This window comes from Stigmatopora argus, chromosome 1, assembly GCF_051989625.1.
Source record: "Stigmatopora argus isolate UIUO_Sarg chromosome 1, RoL_Sarg_1.0, whole genome shotgun sequence".
Lineage (NCBI taxonomy): Eukaryota > Metazoa > Chordata > Actinopteri > Syngnathiformes > Syngnathidae > Stigmatopora > Stigmatopora argus.
Genome location: NC_135387.1, coordinates 27,085,553 through 27,101,227, shown reverse-complemented (window position 1 = coordinate 27,101,227; position 15,675 = coordinate 27,085,553). Strand labels below are relative to the sequence as shown.

General features: G+C 35.0%; 3 protein-coding genes across 5 annotated transcripts in view; 1 reads left to right on the top strand and 2 right to left on the bottom strand.

Annotated features, from left to right (window-relative positions):
- Nucleotides 1–1,006: 1,006 nt before the first annotated feature.
- Nucleotides 1,007–4,226, bottom strand: LOC144072895 (L-rhamnose-binding lectin SML-like). Its single transcript, XM_077598278.1, has 9 exons — nucleotides 4,098–4,226; nucleotides 3,895–3,927; nucleotides 3,740–3,808; nucleotides 2,958–3,093; nucleotides 2,325–2,434; nucleotides 2,220–2,264; nucleotides 2,001–2,133; nucleotides 1,287–1,390; nucleotides 1,007–1,154 (listed from the first exon to the last, which is right to left on the bottom strand). Exons 1-9 carry the CDS (start codon nucleotides 4,129–4,131, stop codon nucleotides 1,123–1,125), a joined length of 696 nt encoding a protein of 231 aa, XP_077454404.1. The 5' UTR covers nucleotides 4,132–4,226; the 3' UTR covers nucleotides 1,007–1,122.
- Nucleotides 4,227–5,520: 1,294 nt separating this feature from the next.
- LOC144079413 (L-rhamnose-binding lectin CSL1) lies at nucleotides 5,521–15,002 on the top strand. Its single transcript, XM_077608167.1, has 17 exons — nucleotides 5,521–5,644; nucleotides 5,720–5,755; nucleotides 5,828–5,896; nucleotides 7,007–7,139; nucleotides 7,296–7,405; nucleotides 7,469–7,513; nucleotides 7,578–7,710; nucleotides 8,641–8,744; nucleotides 10,214–10,236; nucleotides 10,912–10,957; nucleotides 11,080–11,112; nucleotides 11,200–11,268; nucleotides 12,106–12,241; nucleotides 13,100–13,209; nucleotides 13,284–13,328; nucleotides 13,402–13,534; nucleotides 14,661–15,002. Exons 1-17 carry the CDS (start codon nucleotides 5,623–5,625, stop codon nucleotides 14,770–14,772), a joined length of 1,359 nt encoding a protein of 452 aa, XP_077464293.1. The 5' UTR covers nucleotides 5,521–5,622; the 3' UTR covers nucleotides 14,773–15,002.
- The window catches only part of casp9 (caspase 9, apoptosis-related cysteine peptidase), a 10,184-nt gene continuing 9,505 nt past the window's right edge, over nucleotides 14,997–15,675 (bottom strand). For all 3 annotated transcript variants that reach the window (XM_077613585.1, XM_077613590.1, XM_077613579.1), the window contains one exon: nucleotides 14,997–15,557. In XM_077613585.1, coding sequence (XP_077469711.1) covers nucleotides 15,435–15,557 — 123 coding nt within the window. In that variant the 3' untranslated portion in view covers nucleotides 14,997–15,434. The remainder of the gene's footprint in view (nucleotides 15,558–15,675) is intronic.

The following is a 15,675-nucleotide window of genomic DNA, read 5'->3' as shown; positions in this document are numbered from 1 at the left end:
AGCTGGGAAAGGCTCCAGCACCACCCATGACTCTAGTGAGGATAAAGCAGTTCAGAAAATGAGATGAGATTTTTACCATGGGTGTCCAAATGTTATCAGCTTTGACACAACTTCAGAAAAATTAAAGGTTACACTTTCTCAATCTGATTGAAATGAGTAAAGAGGCCAGGTTTCCAACATATGTTTTCACACAATTGCCACTATTGACGATAAGCGTCTACTTAAATGACTGGACATTTAACGGTCAATGACAGTGAAATATGAGTCTCCTTGGTGAACTGGACTTTATCTCATAATGAAAGTGAGTTAAGGGCTATAACCTAATATTTCAGATCCTAAGGCATAGTGTATAAAAGATTTACACTGCTGAAACTTCATAGCCCATGTAGAATATGTCAGCAACAGCAAAAGTTAAACGCAAATGTTGTAATTGTCATAAATTGCACTTGAAAAACCAGTTTATAAGATTTTACATTAGCATCAGGTTTTGACCCCTGAGCAACTGGCATTTTAAGTGATTTCCATTTTGTGTTAGTTTATAATTGCAACATGTTGCCTGAATTTAAGCCTTTTGTGCAGGTTGTTCTCCATTTGAAATTTTCTTTATTCAGGTCATTTAAATTTGTGCAGTGGTTGCAGTTGCTTCACAGGCCATAGTTTGGACATATTCTTTTGAGCAACCTTTCCCTAATGCAACAAAGGCTTTTAAACTAGGAGACAGTAACTGAATAGTAAGATCTTAGTGTTTGGAATTTTTAGACTTTAGTTTCCAAGTAATTTTGACAACATTTAAAGCCAAAAAAAGGTCACTGTAAACAAGTCAAAATTAAGAGGGGGAAAAAAAGTTCACAGGGAAACAACCCAAGTGAAACCAGTTTTTTTCCTTCCTACCACAACAGGAAGCTAAGCAGAAAATGAGCTTCACAACTAGCCAGTTAGTATACATCAAATTTTGCTTTCAAGCTGTAATCAAGGCCAAAAAAAAAAATAGCAAATTCTGCCAGACTTCCCTTTCAGGTACATTTATTGAGGTAATATTTGAAGACAACCATTTTCCACTTGACAAAGACAATTTATCACAGTTTACAGGAGGGGACTCAAGACATGGCTGCATCTCCTGGTTTACTGGGAATTGAAAGATGGTTTTTCAGTACCTGTCCCAAAAAAGTCACATCATGGTCAATGTTCATTTCAAGTCCAAACAAATGCTTTGTTCATTAAGTCAGATAGCTAATTTGATTTAAATTAGCCTGTCATAATTGTCTTTTGGCTAAATTAAGACTTACTTTTACAAGAGTACGCAACCTCCAAATACTTGGCGGTGTCTTTGCAGGGGTCTCCAAACAGATCGCTGCTGACTGGGATTGTGCAGGTCTCTTTCCCATTGCACCTGGCCACAAAAGCTCACGTTTCAGTACATAGGATGGTGAGTGAATGTTACTATACATATACAAACTATAGTACCATTTAACTCGTGAGTGAAGTTAATGTTGACTTTAATGGACACTCAAGTTGCCACAGTGACCAGATTTGAATCCTGGATACTTTAATTTGTTAACAGTCAGATAAATGCACTTTAAAAGTTTGAACTAATTAGGAACTGAAAAAAATAAAATTTAGGCTTTGTGTAGTCCATATTCCATTATTTTCACATTTAGGAATATATAAAAGGCAGAAAACAGATTTTTTTACCTTTAGTCCTAAATGAAACCAAACTACAGATTATATTCACAAATGACTGGTTTGGACTTCAAAAACCATGTTGAATAGTTCCAATATTTGAGAAAACATGATTTTTTTAAGCATACCTGCCAGCTGAAACGATTAATCCCAGCATAGTACAAATTAAAAATATTCAATTAACAAGTGTCTGAAGGAGCCCAAATAAAACTCCTGACCAGGAAGGCCCAACGGATTTAACCCATTTTCTGCCAATTATAAAACCCCATCAGATTACTACAACAGGCTTTAATATCGTCCAAAATTGAACTATACTGTACCCGTCAGCAACAATGTTCGTCGGGTTCATGCAGGAGGTGTTTTCCAATTGATTCATTGGCTTTTGGAAAGAACACGTGGTCCGATCACGACGCCCATAGTCGGCACCGTGGATGATAAGCTGGCTTCCGAAATCTAAGATCGGCAAAATTGAGGCATATCAAACAAAATAAGTCAGTCATGCTCCCACTCAACACAAAAAAAAGAAATTTTAATCTCACCACAAAACAAATAGGCCTCGGAATTCTCACACGCGATCACAGTTACTGTGGGAGTAGAACAAAAAGTTAAATAAATATTTTTTCTAATGCTAACGGCTGACTTACTTGCGTTCTGGCAAGTGTAGTTTGTCTGCAAGTATTTCAATGTGCCGACACAAGGATCGGGTCTGCGGAAGTCATCTGTGTTCAATTCACACGTGGTCTTGCCATTGCAACTGTACAGGAAGGAACAAAAAAAATGTTTAATCTTTTTATTCACAATTTTTTGGCCCACAAAAACCAACCAAATTTGATTGGGGACGAATGAACCTTCGTTTCCAATCAAACACGAGTGCCGTCAGTGGGATGGAATCATTTAAATACCATTTAGGTGTTATTACTTCAGTTTAAGATTTACATACTCCCATATTACAGACAAAAAAAATGTAAATATTAGATCTAAAATGGTGCGGCCCACATGCAATGGAGTTGACGTTAATGCAGCCCATGAACCAATGCGAATTTGACACCCTTGCACTAAATGTACAATTAAATTCAAATAGATTGCTCTTTTTTTTTATTTCATAGTACCCAACATTGACAATAGCAAACATCCAATTGATTTAAAAGGGAAGGACTTGTGATGCTGATATTTCAGCACCAAATTTTGACAATGCCTTCTGTCGAGCTGCATCGGTCATTTATACGATCACCCTATATAGGGGTTAAGAAGAACTTTCTGAGGAACCAAAAACATACCTGGCCTTCATGCGCTCTTCAACACCATCCTGAGAGCACTTGACATTGGACAGCATTTGTTTGGAGACACCCTCACTGCAGAGCAGCGAATTGGTGCGGCCATACATCGCCTGATCCACCTGGATCACGCCATGTTCTGGAAACGCATTAATTTCTGATTACAAATCATGTCTTGGACATTCAAAGTATCTGATTGAAATTCTAGGACAATTTTCAGAACCAGTTTCCCTGAAAATGGCTGAAATGCGCAGTGGGGCTTGCACAAATGGTTATTTTGAAAAATTGTCAACTTTAATTCAAAAGCAAAATCCAAAACTAAACTTGTTTAAGCAACATAATGTTGTTGAAATTAAGAACCTAGATGCTGCACTCAAATTTGTCAGAACCAGCCTCATTAAAAATTAATGTACTAGTACAGATTGTTGGCATCGCAAGTATTGCTAATGATTAATCAGATTGTTGTAGCAACAAATTGACTCTGATTTTTTTCACCAAGGCAAATAAATCATTACAAGAACAATTTGTTTTCATCTAGGCTTAGGAAAACAATTTGCCATACCATAACTTTAAGCCAAATACTTTTAATCATCTTAAATTGTCAAAAATGGGAATAGTCACCATAATTCCTATTGTTTTAACAGAAAAAAATGCATAATCATGAACTGTTCATAATTGAGCCAAGAAAACTGATTAAATGGCAAATTCAACATTGAAATAGTAGCATCCCTTGTGCATTTTTTAGGCTAAACTAACAGAGGCTTTAGCTAATGCTAACAACTTACGGCAGCTGAGGTGATGGATATTCAAAGGTAAAAAGTCACAGGTGGTGGCTTTTTCTGAAGCATCAACCACTGAAAAAAAAAAAAAAAAGTGACATTACCATCTTGACTTTAAAGCAACATAATCTTAAATATCGGCCATTAAGGTAGAAAATCACCTGCTGGGAGAAGAAAATATGTCACCATCAGGGCTGCAAAACAACAAAGAGTTGGATTTAACTGGGCAGAAAACTCGTTTTAATCGCAAATATAGACATTTAGTTCTTATCGCTTAACACTTCACCAAAGGTGGAATAATTTCTTTCTCTTGAAACCAAGCCTAGATGCAGAATGGCAAACTATTTGGGACAATAATACTTACAAAGCAACAAGTTAAGTCTGAAGACACACTCCATGTTTGACACAAATTAGTCTGCAACACTGACAACTTGACAGGTGACACGCTTGTTTTTATAACGACCGCAAGGCTCCCGTCCAATCAGCTAATCAAATCACCACCAACTGGTGTGTATCTCCACATATCAATAAAGATTGAGAGATAGTGTTTTTTTTCTTCCTTTTTTTAAATGTATTTACTAATTTATTTATGCATTTGAGAGCCTAATGACATAACAATAAATACAAACCATATAATACAATACAGTCATGGCCAAATATTATATAAATATTGCATAACATTTTAAAGGTGTTTTATCTGCTCACTGCATTTCGTAAAATGACTTGGAATTAATGTATTAAAAATGATGAGGTGTGGATAAAGAATTAACAACGTTATCTCTTTTTCCTAAACGTAGATGGAAGCAATTCATGAACAAAACAACATGGACAAAAAACACTAAAAAACACTCAAAAACACAGTAGTATATAATAAATCACCACTGCATTGTTATTTTAAATAAATATATAAAGGAAATAAAGAAAATATATGAATTCAAAGTTTAGAATTCACAAAGTGGGATTTGAAAACAAAAACAGTGTTGAAAATGAAATAATACATTGAATTTCAGTGGTTATTTAGTTATTTTTGTTTACTATTAAATCATTTATTTACAGGTTTTTAGGTATTTCAATTTTTATGAATTTATTTTTTATTTGAACACTCGTCAAGTTATTTTTATTTCATATTGGAGTTATATTGATTAAAGACAGTTTAAAAAAAATAGATAAACAAAAACAATGTTGAAAATGAAATAATAAATTGAATTTCAGTGTTTATTTATATTTAGTATTAAATCAATATTTATTTACAAGTTTTTAGGTATTTCATTTTTTATGAATTTCCTTTTTTATTTGAACACTCCAAGTTATTTTTATTTCATATTGGAGTGATATTGATTAAAAACAGTTTTTAAAAAAATAGATAACTGTGGCTATAAATACAAATAGAAAACACTGTACATGAATGTAATTTTCAATACAAATGCATGAAGAAAATAAGATCAAATTTTTAAAAATCGATTTCAATAAATGTTGGAATATGTAACTTATACATAAAACTTGAACAGATGAATACACTTAAAACATACAAATCAGTTTTGAAATACTGAAATACTTCATGACACAATGCCTTAATTCTTCAAATTTTTCTAATATTACAATTATTTAACCAATCCTGGCATTCTTAGTCCACAGATATGAAAGACAGTTAAATTTTATTTTGTTCTGCATTGTGACTTTTAGAATAATTGGTTCGCACTTTGCTACTTTTCGTCAATTAGATGATAGAAACCCTGCCGCCATTGGCCAGAATGCAAAGAAGGCGTGGCTTTGTAATGCAAAGAAGGCGTGGCTTTTGATTAGCAGCTTGAGTTCAAGTGTCACAGTCACTATAAAAACAATAAAAACTGTCAATGTGGTACAAGTACTAAATATTACATTGTGTGAAAATGGCATTCTGCTTTGGACTATGTAAGTTAATGCTTCACTTACAGACTTAACTCTTTCCTCCCTGAAATTAAAACCATATTTTGCTTATTTGTCTAGGGCTGACAGTAATGAGATTGCTCCTCCTAACAGCAGGTGAGTTGCAAATTTCAAAGTCCTGCATGAAATATTCAATTTATTTTGATATACTGTTTATTTTTGTTGCAGGAGTTGAATCTGTTGAGCAAGTGATCACCTGTGATATAAACCATCAGCAAGTCCACCATCTACACTGTGGTAAGATTAAAACTTTAATTGCCATTTTGTAAAGGTGCTGTTGCATTTTTTAAAGCCAACAGTCATGAGTTTTTACACACAAATAAAATGACAATCTTAAAATATAGCTTGCAGGTGTATAATTAGTAAAAATTAACATTAAAATTGGTGTTTGCTGCTGCATAGTAGAAACTAATGATGTAATCACAAGCTAGGATTCTGGGGGGAAAAAACATGACCCAATGCATAATGGTAGTTGAGACATGTGACTTTATTGTGATGAGTTGAACATAAAATTTAAAGTTTAAACTGGAGAGAATCACCATAACAGTGAGTGAATCTCAGACAGCCACTGAATGGTAAATATATCTCACATTAATGCTTTACTCTTCAAACATGTTTTGAAAAGCTAATAACTTATCTGAAAATATAAAAGATTTTTTTGGGGGGATGACTTGGGTGGCAACAAATAAGCTAAAGCCTTAGTGGTTTTTATTAACAATTTTTCATTTGCAACCTGAGTATTCTCAAAAAGAAATGTTGATCTAGGCAGGTGGTCCGCATCTACGTTCCCAATCAGTCATTAAACATTTCTGGTTACTGACTCTGGCTTCCTGCACAATAAGGGCATGTTTAACATTATTTTCTCATTTTATTTTTTTGCCTTTATGAACAGAACTACAGATTGTGAGCCTTTCAGAGGAGATAGTGGCATTTAAAAGCTGTTTTTTTAATTATATTTATTCCCTGGTCAACCTACCATATTTTGCTGTAATAGAAGTATATGAAATGGAGCACCAACGGGAAGGTACGATCCACTACGCACTCTTTATGCTGTGATGGGGTGCATTGCCGTTTTGCAGGTTAAAACTACTTACTGCTCAGGTTAAAACTACTTACTGCTGAATAAAGTCTGACTTGGAATTTTAATGAACTTAAGAATCTATAATTATGCCCCCATGAACACCATACAAATCTTGCCAAAAAAGCTGAGTTGCCGTTTAATGTACCCAGGTATATTAAACGGCAGGGGTATATTAAATGGTGCACAAATGGGAGGCTCCAAAAAGCAAAAATCATTTAATATACATGGGTATATTAAACGGCAAACTTGTTCCCACATTTTGACAGGACAAGAAGTGATCGATGTGAAAGATGCCCTGTATGGGCGCTCAAGTTCAAAAGTTTGCAAGGAGGCACAATCCCAAGATACGGCTGATACAAACTGTACCCGGCAAGGCACCTTGGACCAAGTTAAGAAGAGGTATGCAGGAAGATCTGGACCAGGGATTGACCCTCAGAACTGTGAAGTCAATATGCTAACCACTCAACCAACAGGATGCCTTTTCAACTCAATAGTTTCCATCTTTTTTATTTTCTAAAATGAAGGTGAAGTTTAAAGGATTTTTTGTTTCTGCAGTTGTAATGGAAAGCAATCATGCGACTTGTTCCTGGAAGATTTCCGCACCCCCGATCCCTGTGTTGGCACGTCAAAATATTTACAAACAGACTTTGACTGCATGCCTGCGAGTAAGTCATCTTTGTTTATTATTGTTTGATCAAGAGTTAATCAGATTTTTGCTTTGTTCACAGTAACTGCGGTGGCGTGTGAGATGTCCATTGCACATTTGTATTGTGGTAAGTTTTAAATGTGTTATCAGAGTAACTGACATCTCTCATTGGGGTGTTTTGGATTTGTCAGGTCCTGGACATGTTATTCAAATCTATGGTGCTGACTATGGTCGCCGTGATGACAACATCTGTCAATACAAAAGGCATCGACATGGCATAAAGAACAAGGAATGCATGGGCCCAAATGACATCGTTGCTAACAAGTAAGTGACCAATAAGTTCGCTAGTAGAAAATGAAGCTATTAAAAATTCTAAGTGTACATTTTAAAATGAAGAAATGTTGAATTTAAAGAAATTTGGGCTTGCTTTTCAAGGGGATTCTACACTATTTTATTTTTAAAATGCAAAAAAGGTTGGATTTTTAAGATTTACACCGTTTTTCCATTCGTTGCTATCAGTACAGGGTGTCAGACTCTGGTTGGTTCGTGGGCTGCTTTAAGATCAACTTGCTTTCACGTGGGCCGAACCATTTTAGATATAATTAGTTTTTTTTTCTTTTTAGAACTGTATTAAAAGCCCAGAATATTCAGTTTTTTATAGCTCAAAAACAGTTATTTTAGATTTTACAAGATGAATTTTGAACTGAAAACACAGAAATTGATTACAAAAATTACAATTATTGATTTAAAAGGGAGAAAATCTGAAAATTTAATATAAATCTATACTCTATTCTAATTTGTTCCTAAAACAGAAAGTTGGCACTCATGATTTACTTTCCCGGGCCATACTAAATGATGCGGCGGGCCACATTTGGCCCCCAGGCTGCCACTTTGACACATGTGCTCTAAAACATGGTATATTTTTAAAAAATGCCCTGTTGTGCTAATTATTAAAAAAATTGGGTGGGGTTACAGTATAAACTCTTTTTGTACTTTTAAATATGAAGCTAACTTAAAAGGTATATGAATAATCCAGAACCTCATTGGTTGCATTAAAACTTTTTGATTTTCCATTATCATTCAAAGAAAACCAATGCTTCATTTAATAATTGAATAAAAATTAAAAAAATCTACACTGGTTTATTTCAATCAAATGGGTGGTTTCAGTTAAATACGAGTGCAAAGCTGTGACTATTGACCATTTGGGCAAAAAGGGGGTGGCTTAGCTATTGTCAATGACAATTTTGTTTCTAGGTGTAATGGCCAAAATAGATGTGATATCATGGCAAGCAATGCTGTGTTTGGAGACCCCTGTCCTGGCACCTACAAGTACTTGGAGGTTGCTTATTCGTGTGGTGGTAAGTGCCTGCATTAATTTCATTCCTCTCCAAAAAAATGATTTCAAATATTCTCAAAATCAACTTGACTATACCAAAAGTTCATTTTTGAAAAGCTATGTATTGACATTGCTTTTTAGACATGACTTTACATTATAAAAAATTAAAGACTTGAAAACAAACAACCCATGTTGGGTACAATGTTGCACAAACTGGGAAATGTTCTGGCAGACAAAATAATAGACCTGTAATTACCTAGTTTGAATTAAGTTTTGTTGTTGCCAAATTTAAACCATAACAATTTTGGGCCATAGGTTGCATAATGTCTTTGTGCTTTTTACAGCTCCTGGGGAATCTCCCAAGTAGCCTTTAACGTGACGCACTGGGATGAAAACAACTGTCGTCAAACATGGCCTTAATAAAATCTTGGGAGAAAAAAAAAAGACTTTTTACTATTGGAATGTACATATTACTCCTGTCCTTCATAGATGGGCTTTGAAAACTTACTGTCAGCATCATAATCAAAAACATTCAAAGGCTATTTGATAAACATATCTACTCTGACCGTAAGATCGCTTCGACCTATTATAACGCAATGTACTTGATCTGAAACACAATGTTGATTGTACTAAAAAGAAAAACTTTGATCTTTTAAATATTGAAACATTTTAATCATGTTCGCTATATGGCTAGTGGTGTGTGAGCATCAAATGAAAATTATGCATGGTTTAACACTCAAAATGCATTAATTCTTACATATTAACTTTTGGGGGCTAAAACAAAGGTTGCACTTGAACATTTAACTAATGTGGAAGTAAGTTATATCTTTTAAAACTTACATTTGCTATGCAGCCATGAATTTTGAGCAGTTGCTATGTTGTAATCCACCTCGTGAGGCAATGTTTTAAGGTAATCTTTCACAACTGTCAGCCATCTTGCATCATTGCACTACTCTAGTCCACGGGTGTCAAAGTGGCGGCCCGAGGGGGGGGGGGGCAAATCTGGCCCGCCGCATCATTTTGTGCGACCCGAGTAAGTAAATCATGAGGGCCAACTTTCTGTTTTAGGAACAAATTCAAATGAAGATTATAGATGTATATTATATTTCCTGATTTTCCCCTTTTTAAATCAATAATTGCAATTTGTATCTCTTTTTTTGGGTGTTTTTAGATCAAAAGGCATTTTGGAAAATCTAAAAATAAATGTATAAAATATTTTTGGTTTTCCACTTTAATATTGAATATAATTAAAAAAAAAAAATCCATTTGAAATGAAAAACAAATGATTATTAAATGTTTTCCCTTACTAAGAAAAAAAAGTTCAAATAAACAGTTTAATATCTGTAAAAACAGAATATTTAGGGCTTTTGATCCAGTTCTTGTAATCCAATTTAAAAAAAATCTAAATATATCTAAGATGGTCTGGCCCACATGAAATCGAGTTGTTATTGTGGCCCGCGAACAAACCCAAGTTCAAAACCCTTGCTCTAGTCTTTCAAGTGGATGTATGTTTGGTGAGTGATTATCTAAAATACTGTTGTCTTTCTGACAGATTAATAGTTTGTGATAAATGATTTAAAAAAACTGGCTGTTTCTAGCTAGATTTGAGATTTTTTTAATTTTCAAATCTATAGTAAAACGACCATCTACAATTTTAAATCCAGTTGGTTAACAATGTTGAAAAATGAGCACTAACTGTTAGGAACTACACATGTAAAAAAATAAATATTAATAAATGAACTAAAATGTATTTCTGCTCATGCTGCAGAATAAAAAAAAAATAAGAGGAAATACTCGACACAAAATCAAAGCAACGTTTAATGTGCAATGCGCACCATCATTTTCTTTAGTCAAATTTTCCAAAGGGCTTCAAAAACAAAATAGAATTAAGTTGTTCCTCTTGTACCAGTACATAGGAAGAGCACTTACCGAAACAGACTACGGTGCAATATTTTTTACAATAAGATGTTTCGCAACGGTTAAGCAATTTAAGTACACAACGTTTAGAGGCTTTTTGTCTTTTTTAAATGTCAACATAGCTAATTGTTTGTTGTCGTTATTTGTGGTGGTGGTGGTTGAGGAGCTGACGCAACAGAGTGATTATAAATAGCTCGAACGTTAGATATGAAAAGATAAAGAGGGACAAGTTTTCAGCCTTAAGTACGAAGGAACCTCTTCTGAGCGATTAGATCCTGGGAAACATGCCGTACTGCATTGGAATCTGCTCAGCAATTGGTGAGTAATCTCTTGAGTCAAAGTATTGATAAAACTATATTTCTCCTATTTTGTAAATGTAACTGTTTGACATAAAAATACAGTCTAAAAATTTCTACTTTTTTCGTCCACCTATTTTCCAGTGCTGGTAGCGACAGCTTTATTCCTGGCAGCAGGTGACCATTAAATATCTTGTACAGCATATATATTTGATTTCAATTTTCTAAACTATTTTTTTCATTTGTTTGTATTTCTTTTCGCAGTTGTCGATTCAGTAGAGCAAATGACTACCTGTGATACGGACAATTTGAACGTCCATCGTCTACACTGTGGTAAAACTTTGAGCTTTTTCTTCACTATTAATAAGTGGTATATCATTTTTTTTACCTTTATTGAACCACACAGTTTTGAACTATACAAATTTATAGTAGTTTGTTGAATTGAAGTTTAGTCTGACATCAGTTTTTGACTGTACGTTAACAATATTTAAATTAAAGCTCGCAGAAGTGCTTTCAAAATGTATGGATTTTTATTTATTTTTTAAATCATGAATGTATTAGTTACTTAATCGAATGGATACTGTTAGCTCCCGTCAATGCCAGTTAAATATAATAACTTTATGTCAGCTTTCTCAGTTATCAGAAAGTTAAATGAGTTAATTCATTATGGTGGATTAAAAGTTAATCCACATTGTTGATTTATATTAATACTTACACTACTGAAACAAATAAAAAAATATATTCGGAGACTGCAAAAAGAGAAAAATGTACATACTTATTTGTGTATGTTTTGTGTACATATATATTTGTGTAACACAATGATATTCTACGGTTTCTATTGATTGGAAATAATAGAGTAACCAGCTCTATCTAGTATTAAAGTATGAATAGAAATCCATGCAGAATATAAATTGAATTGATTGTTTCTTTTGTGGACCATTTTCAATGATAATTTCTTAATTTCCTGCGGGCCAAAAGATTGCCCAGCAGAGCACAGTCGGCCCGTGACCCATAGTTTGGACACCATGCTCTTATGAGTTACTTTGGAAAAAGTGGGGTTAAAACGCTATTTTATTATTTTTAATCTCTGTATATTATACCTTGAAACCGGTGATTGTCCCATGTCTCGTTGAATTGTTTTGAATGTTGTGTACTTTTGTCTTGTGCCAGAGGATGGCGTGATCTCCGTTGACCAGGCTTTGTACGGTCGCTCAAGCTCGTTGGTCTGTGCTGAAGGGAGACCTCCACGGCAGGTGGTAAACACCCAGTGCGCCCGTCGAGGCACGGTTGACGCCTTGAGAACAAAGTACGTGTTGCTCTCCTGTAAAAAGCGAATGTATTTATTATTTGTAGGAAATGGAACCTGCCATTCATTTTCAACCATCTGTAAACAACTAACTGCCGCCGCAAAAACATGGTTTCTCGTTAAAAATAAATACATAAATAAATAAACACCTTGATATGATATGCGGAAATGGAGTGTATTTTAGACAAAATTTGGTATATTGACGTATTTACATGAGCCGGTTCCCATTCTGTCAAAGTATTTAGGTAGATAATCTCTTCCTGGTTCCGTCTGCATGGCCCGCCACTTTCTCTTGATTGGCTCGTCATCAGAAAGGCGACCAATCCACATTAAGACGCAGTTTGACGTAATAGTTACCGGAAAAGCAAGAACATTGTTTCGCGAAAAAAAAGAAGCCTATTTGTTACGTTATTTTGTTATTTTGTGAGAAAATTAAGTGCATTCCCGATAACACTTCAGAAATTGAGCTATCTAAGAGAAACGCTTTGTCATCAGGCGTTGTATACAACCATTGTCGCTTCCTGATTACGTCACAAGCTCCTGCCTCTCTCTTCTGATTGGCTCCTTCATGAGATGGCGGGGAATTGGATGCAAAACTAGGAAAACGTATGCACCATGACAAAATGATCTATGAATAATAAATAATATAGAATAATTGTTGCTAAATAAATAATAAACCCTAACTGCATATCTTTTTTCCATTTTGAAAAACGAACACATAATTCAGTCTGGTTTCACTGAAGACTGTAGAAATGTTTTTTTTTCCAACACAAGGAAATTAATTTTAATTTTTTTGTCGCAGTGTTCATTTTCCTAAACACTTTGTGTATGTAACGTTTTTTCTCATCACATTTTCAGATGCAATGGCAAAAAGACATGTGCGGTCAACACAAATACTTTTCGCAATCCTGACCCCTGCGTTGGTACCTTTAAATATTTGCAGACCAACTTCACATGCTTTCCCGCAAGTACGTAATCTGTGTTGCATTACCTGCGATGTATCCGCTAGTAACTAATATTTTGAATCTTCTCGCTCAAATAGTTACCGCGATAGCATGCGAGGAGTCTTTGCTGCAGTTGTTTTGTGGTAAGTTATCCTTCCTTTGCTTGATGAACAATTCCAGTGATATTTTTCAAATAACTTCTCATCACAATCCCAGAGGACGGACAAGTCATCTCCGTCTTCGGTGCCGACTACGGACGTCGCGACCGGAGCACGTGTTCCTACAAAAGGCCTCCCAATCAGTTACAAAATGTTGAATGTCTAAATCCAACAGAACTTGTCTCCAACAGGTAATGTTGGATACTTTTGGGGGAAAACATGCAAATGAAAATTTCATGAAGTAGAAAACTGATATTTTTCACCATCAAACTTCATACCAGTCAACGTATACATTTTTCCCGTATTTGATAAGTTTTTTTTATCATTTCAAATTGCGTGTGCCGTATTACAACCCGTGACCGGACGTTTGGTCGCCGGACGTTTGGTCGCCCGGACGTTTGGTCGCCCGGACTCAAACGTCAGGCGACCAAACGTCAGGCGACCAAACGTCCGGCGACCAAACGTCCGAGTACCAAACAACACAGTCTACGCATCAATCAAAGCCAACAATGGCCCTGAGCAGTTTCACTGAGCGGACATGGGAGTGTATAAGAGTGTGTATGTACATGAGTTGGAAGGGACGTTAGTCAGGGTCTTAACAAGTTCTCCAACAAAAAACAATAAAAGTACGGGAAATTTGGAGCTTTTCTTTAGCCTAATAATTAATAGGGCATTAAGTATGACAAAATAATAATTCACAGTTTGTATTTAGGGAATTTGAGCAACAACTTTAAATGGTAATTATCAATAACCTTCCGGGCGACCAAACGTCCGAGTACCATTACAACCTTTGTACAGGATTTTTTTAAAGTACTTTTTTTGTAAAACTAATCTCGTTTTAGCCATTTCGGCTTTAATCCGGATCACTGGTAGCCTACGAAAACGTCATTGTCGACGGCTTATATTGTCATGTTATGCGCACGCGAATTCCCCTTTCACATCTGCCTTTTCACGATATAAATATGGAGCGTCAGCAAGCAATGTACCTAAACGGTCAAGCTGTCATACAGCGACATCTACAGGATCTTGAAATTAGTGCATACAAAAGGCGCACCGACTGATTGGGCGCCCCGTCCGCTTATGGAAAATTTTAGACTTAAGTGTACCATATGTGTAGTAAATATTGACTGTGTTGCATTTGTACGTTTTTTTTATCGCTCAATAAGGGGAATTGCAATTATTAATAAGGGGCCAAGGTTGACAGGTATGAAACTCAAAATATAAATATTGATCTAAACGATTTATGGATTGTCCATGTGATCATCGACGAGTGGGTTGATCGTGCTTGCCCTAATATTAATATTTTGTTCTGTATAGGTGTAATGGGCAAACCAGCTGTACTATTCGTGCAATCAATGGCGTGTTTGGAGACCCCTGCAGAGGCACCTACAAGTACTTGGAAGTTTCTTACACGTGTTTGTTTATGTAAGACTCTTGTTTTGCTTAATTAGCATATAACTCATTTTTATTGATGCGAAGAATATCTCGCAGAAGAATATGGAGGACGATATGGTTTAAAAATGGATTAGCGGTGGCAGTCAGTGGAAACAGAAATGCAGATCAATCAAGACACGTGATTATTCAGTGTATAAAAAGTACATAATCAGCCTTCAATTTGTTTAATTCCACTCCCAAATAAACTTGTGTTTGCAATCGGTGCTTGTGGAGCTTTTATTTTGGTGAATAAAAACGTCAGTTGAAATAGAAGAGTAACAACTTTTGTTTGATTTGGATAAAATCGGTTTATAAAAAGCACATTTTGACGAGGATCGTGATGTAAAAATACAGCAAAATTACCTGAAAATTGCAATTACGTTGACATAGAAAAAAAAACTAACATTACAAAATATCAAATCTAAACAGCACATTGTAATTGATAGAAAAAAACAAATTGATCACAAAAATGTATCATTTGTCATAGGTCATTAGAACACACCATCGGTCAAAAGTTTTGGGACATTTTCTTATTCATCTGAATAATAAAATGTCTCAAAACTTCTGACTCTGTGTGCACAACTTTTTTTTTTTAATATTGAAAAATGTTACCCCAAGTGATAAGAATTTTGGTTGTTTAAAAATAACACCATTTTGTTAAGATACATTTTGTCCAAGTGTTGAAGACTGAAAGTAAAGAAGTTTGCGGAGGAAGTTAAAAGAACCTGGCATTTGCTTGTAGATGCCTTTTGCGGAGTTCTGGGAAACTTCATGGTTGACCTAAAAAAAAAAAAAAATAAAGGCATATATGAATGATATGATGATGGCAATAGCAGCGATAAATGTCCAATGTAATATTCATTTTTTTTCCATTTTTCAAGTATGTGTAAAGCAACTT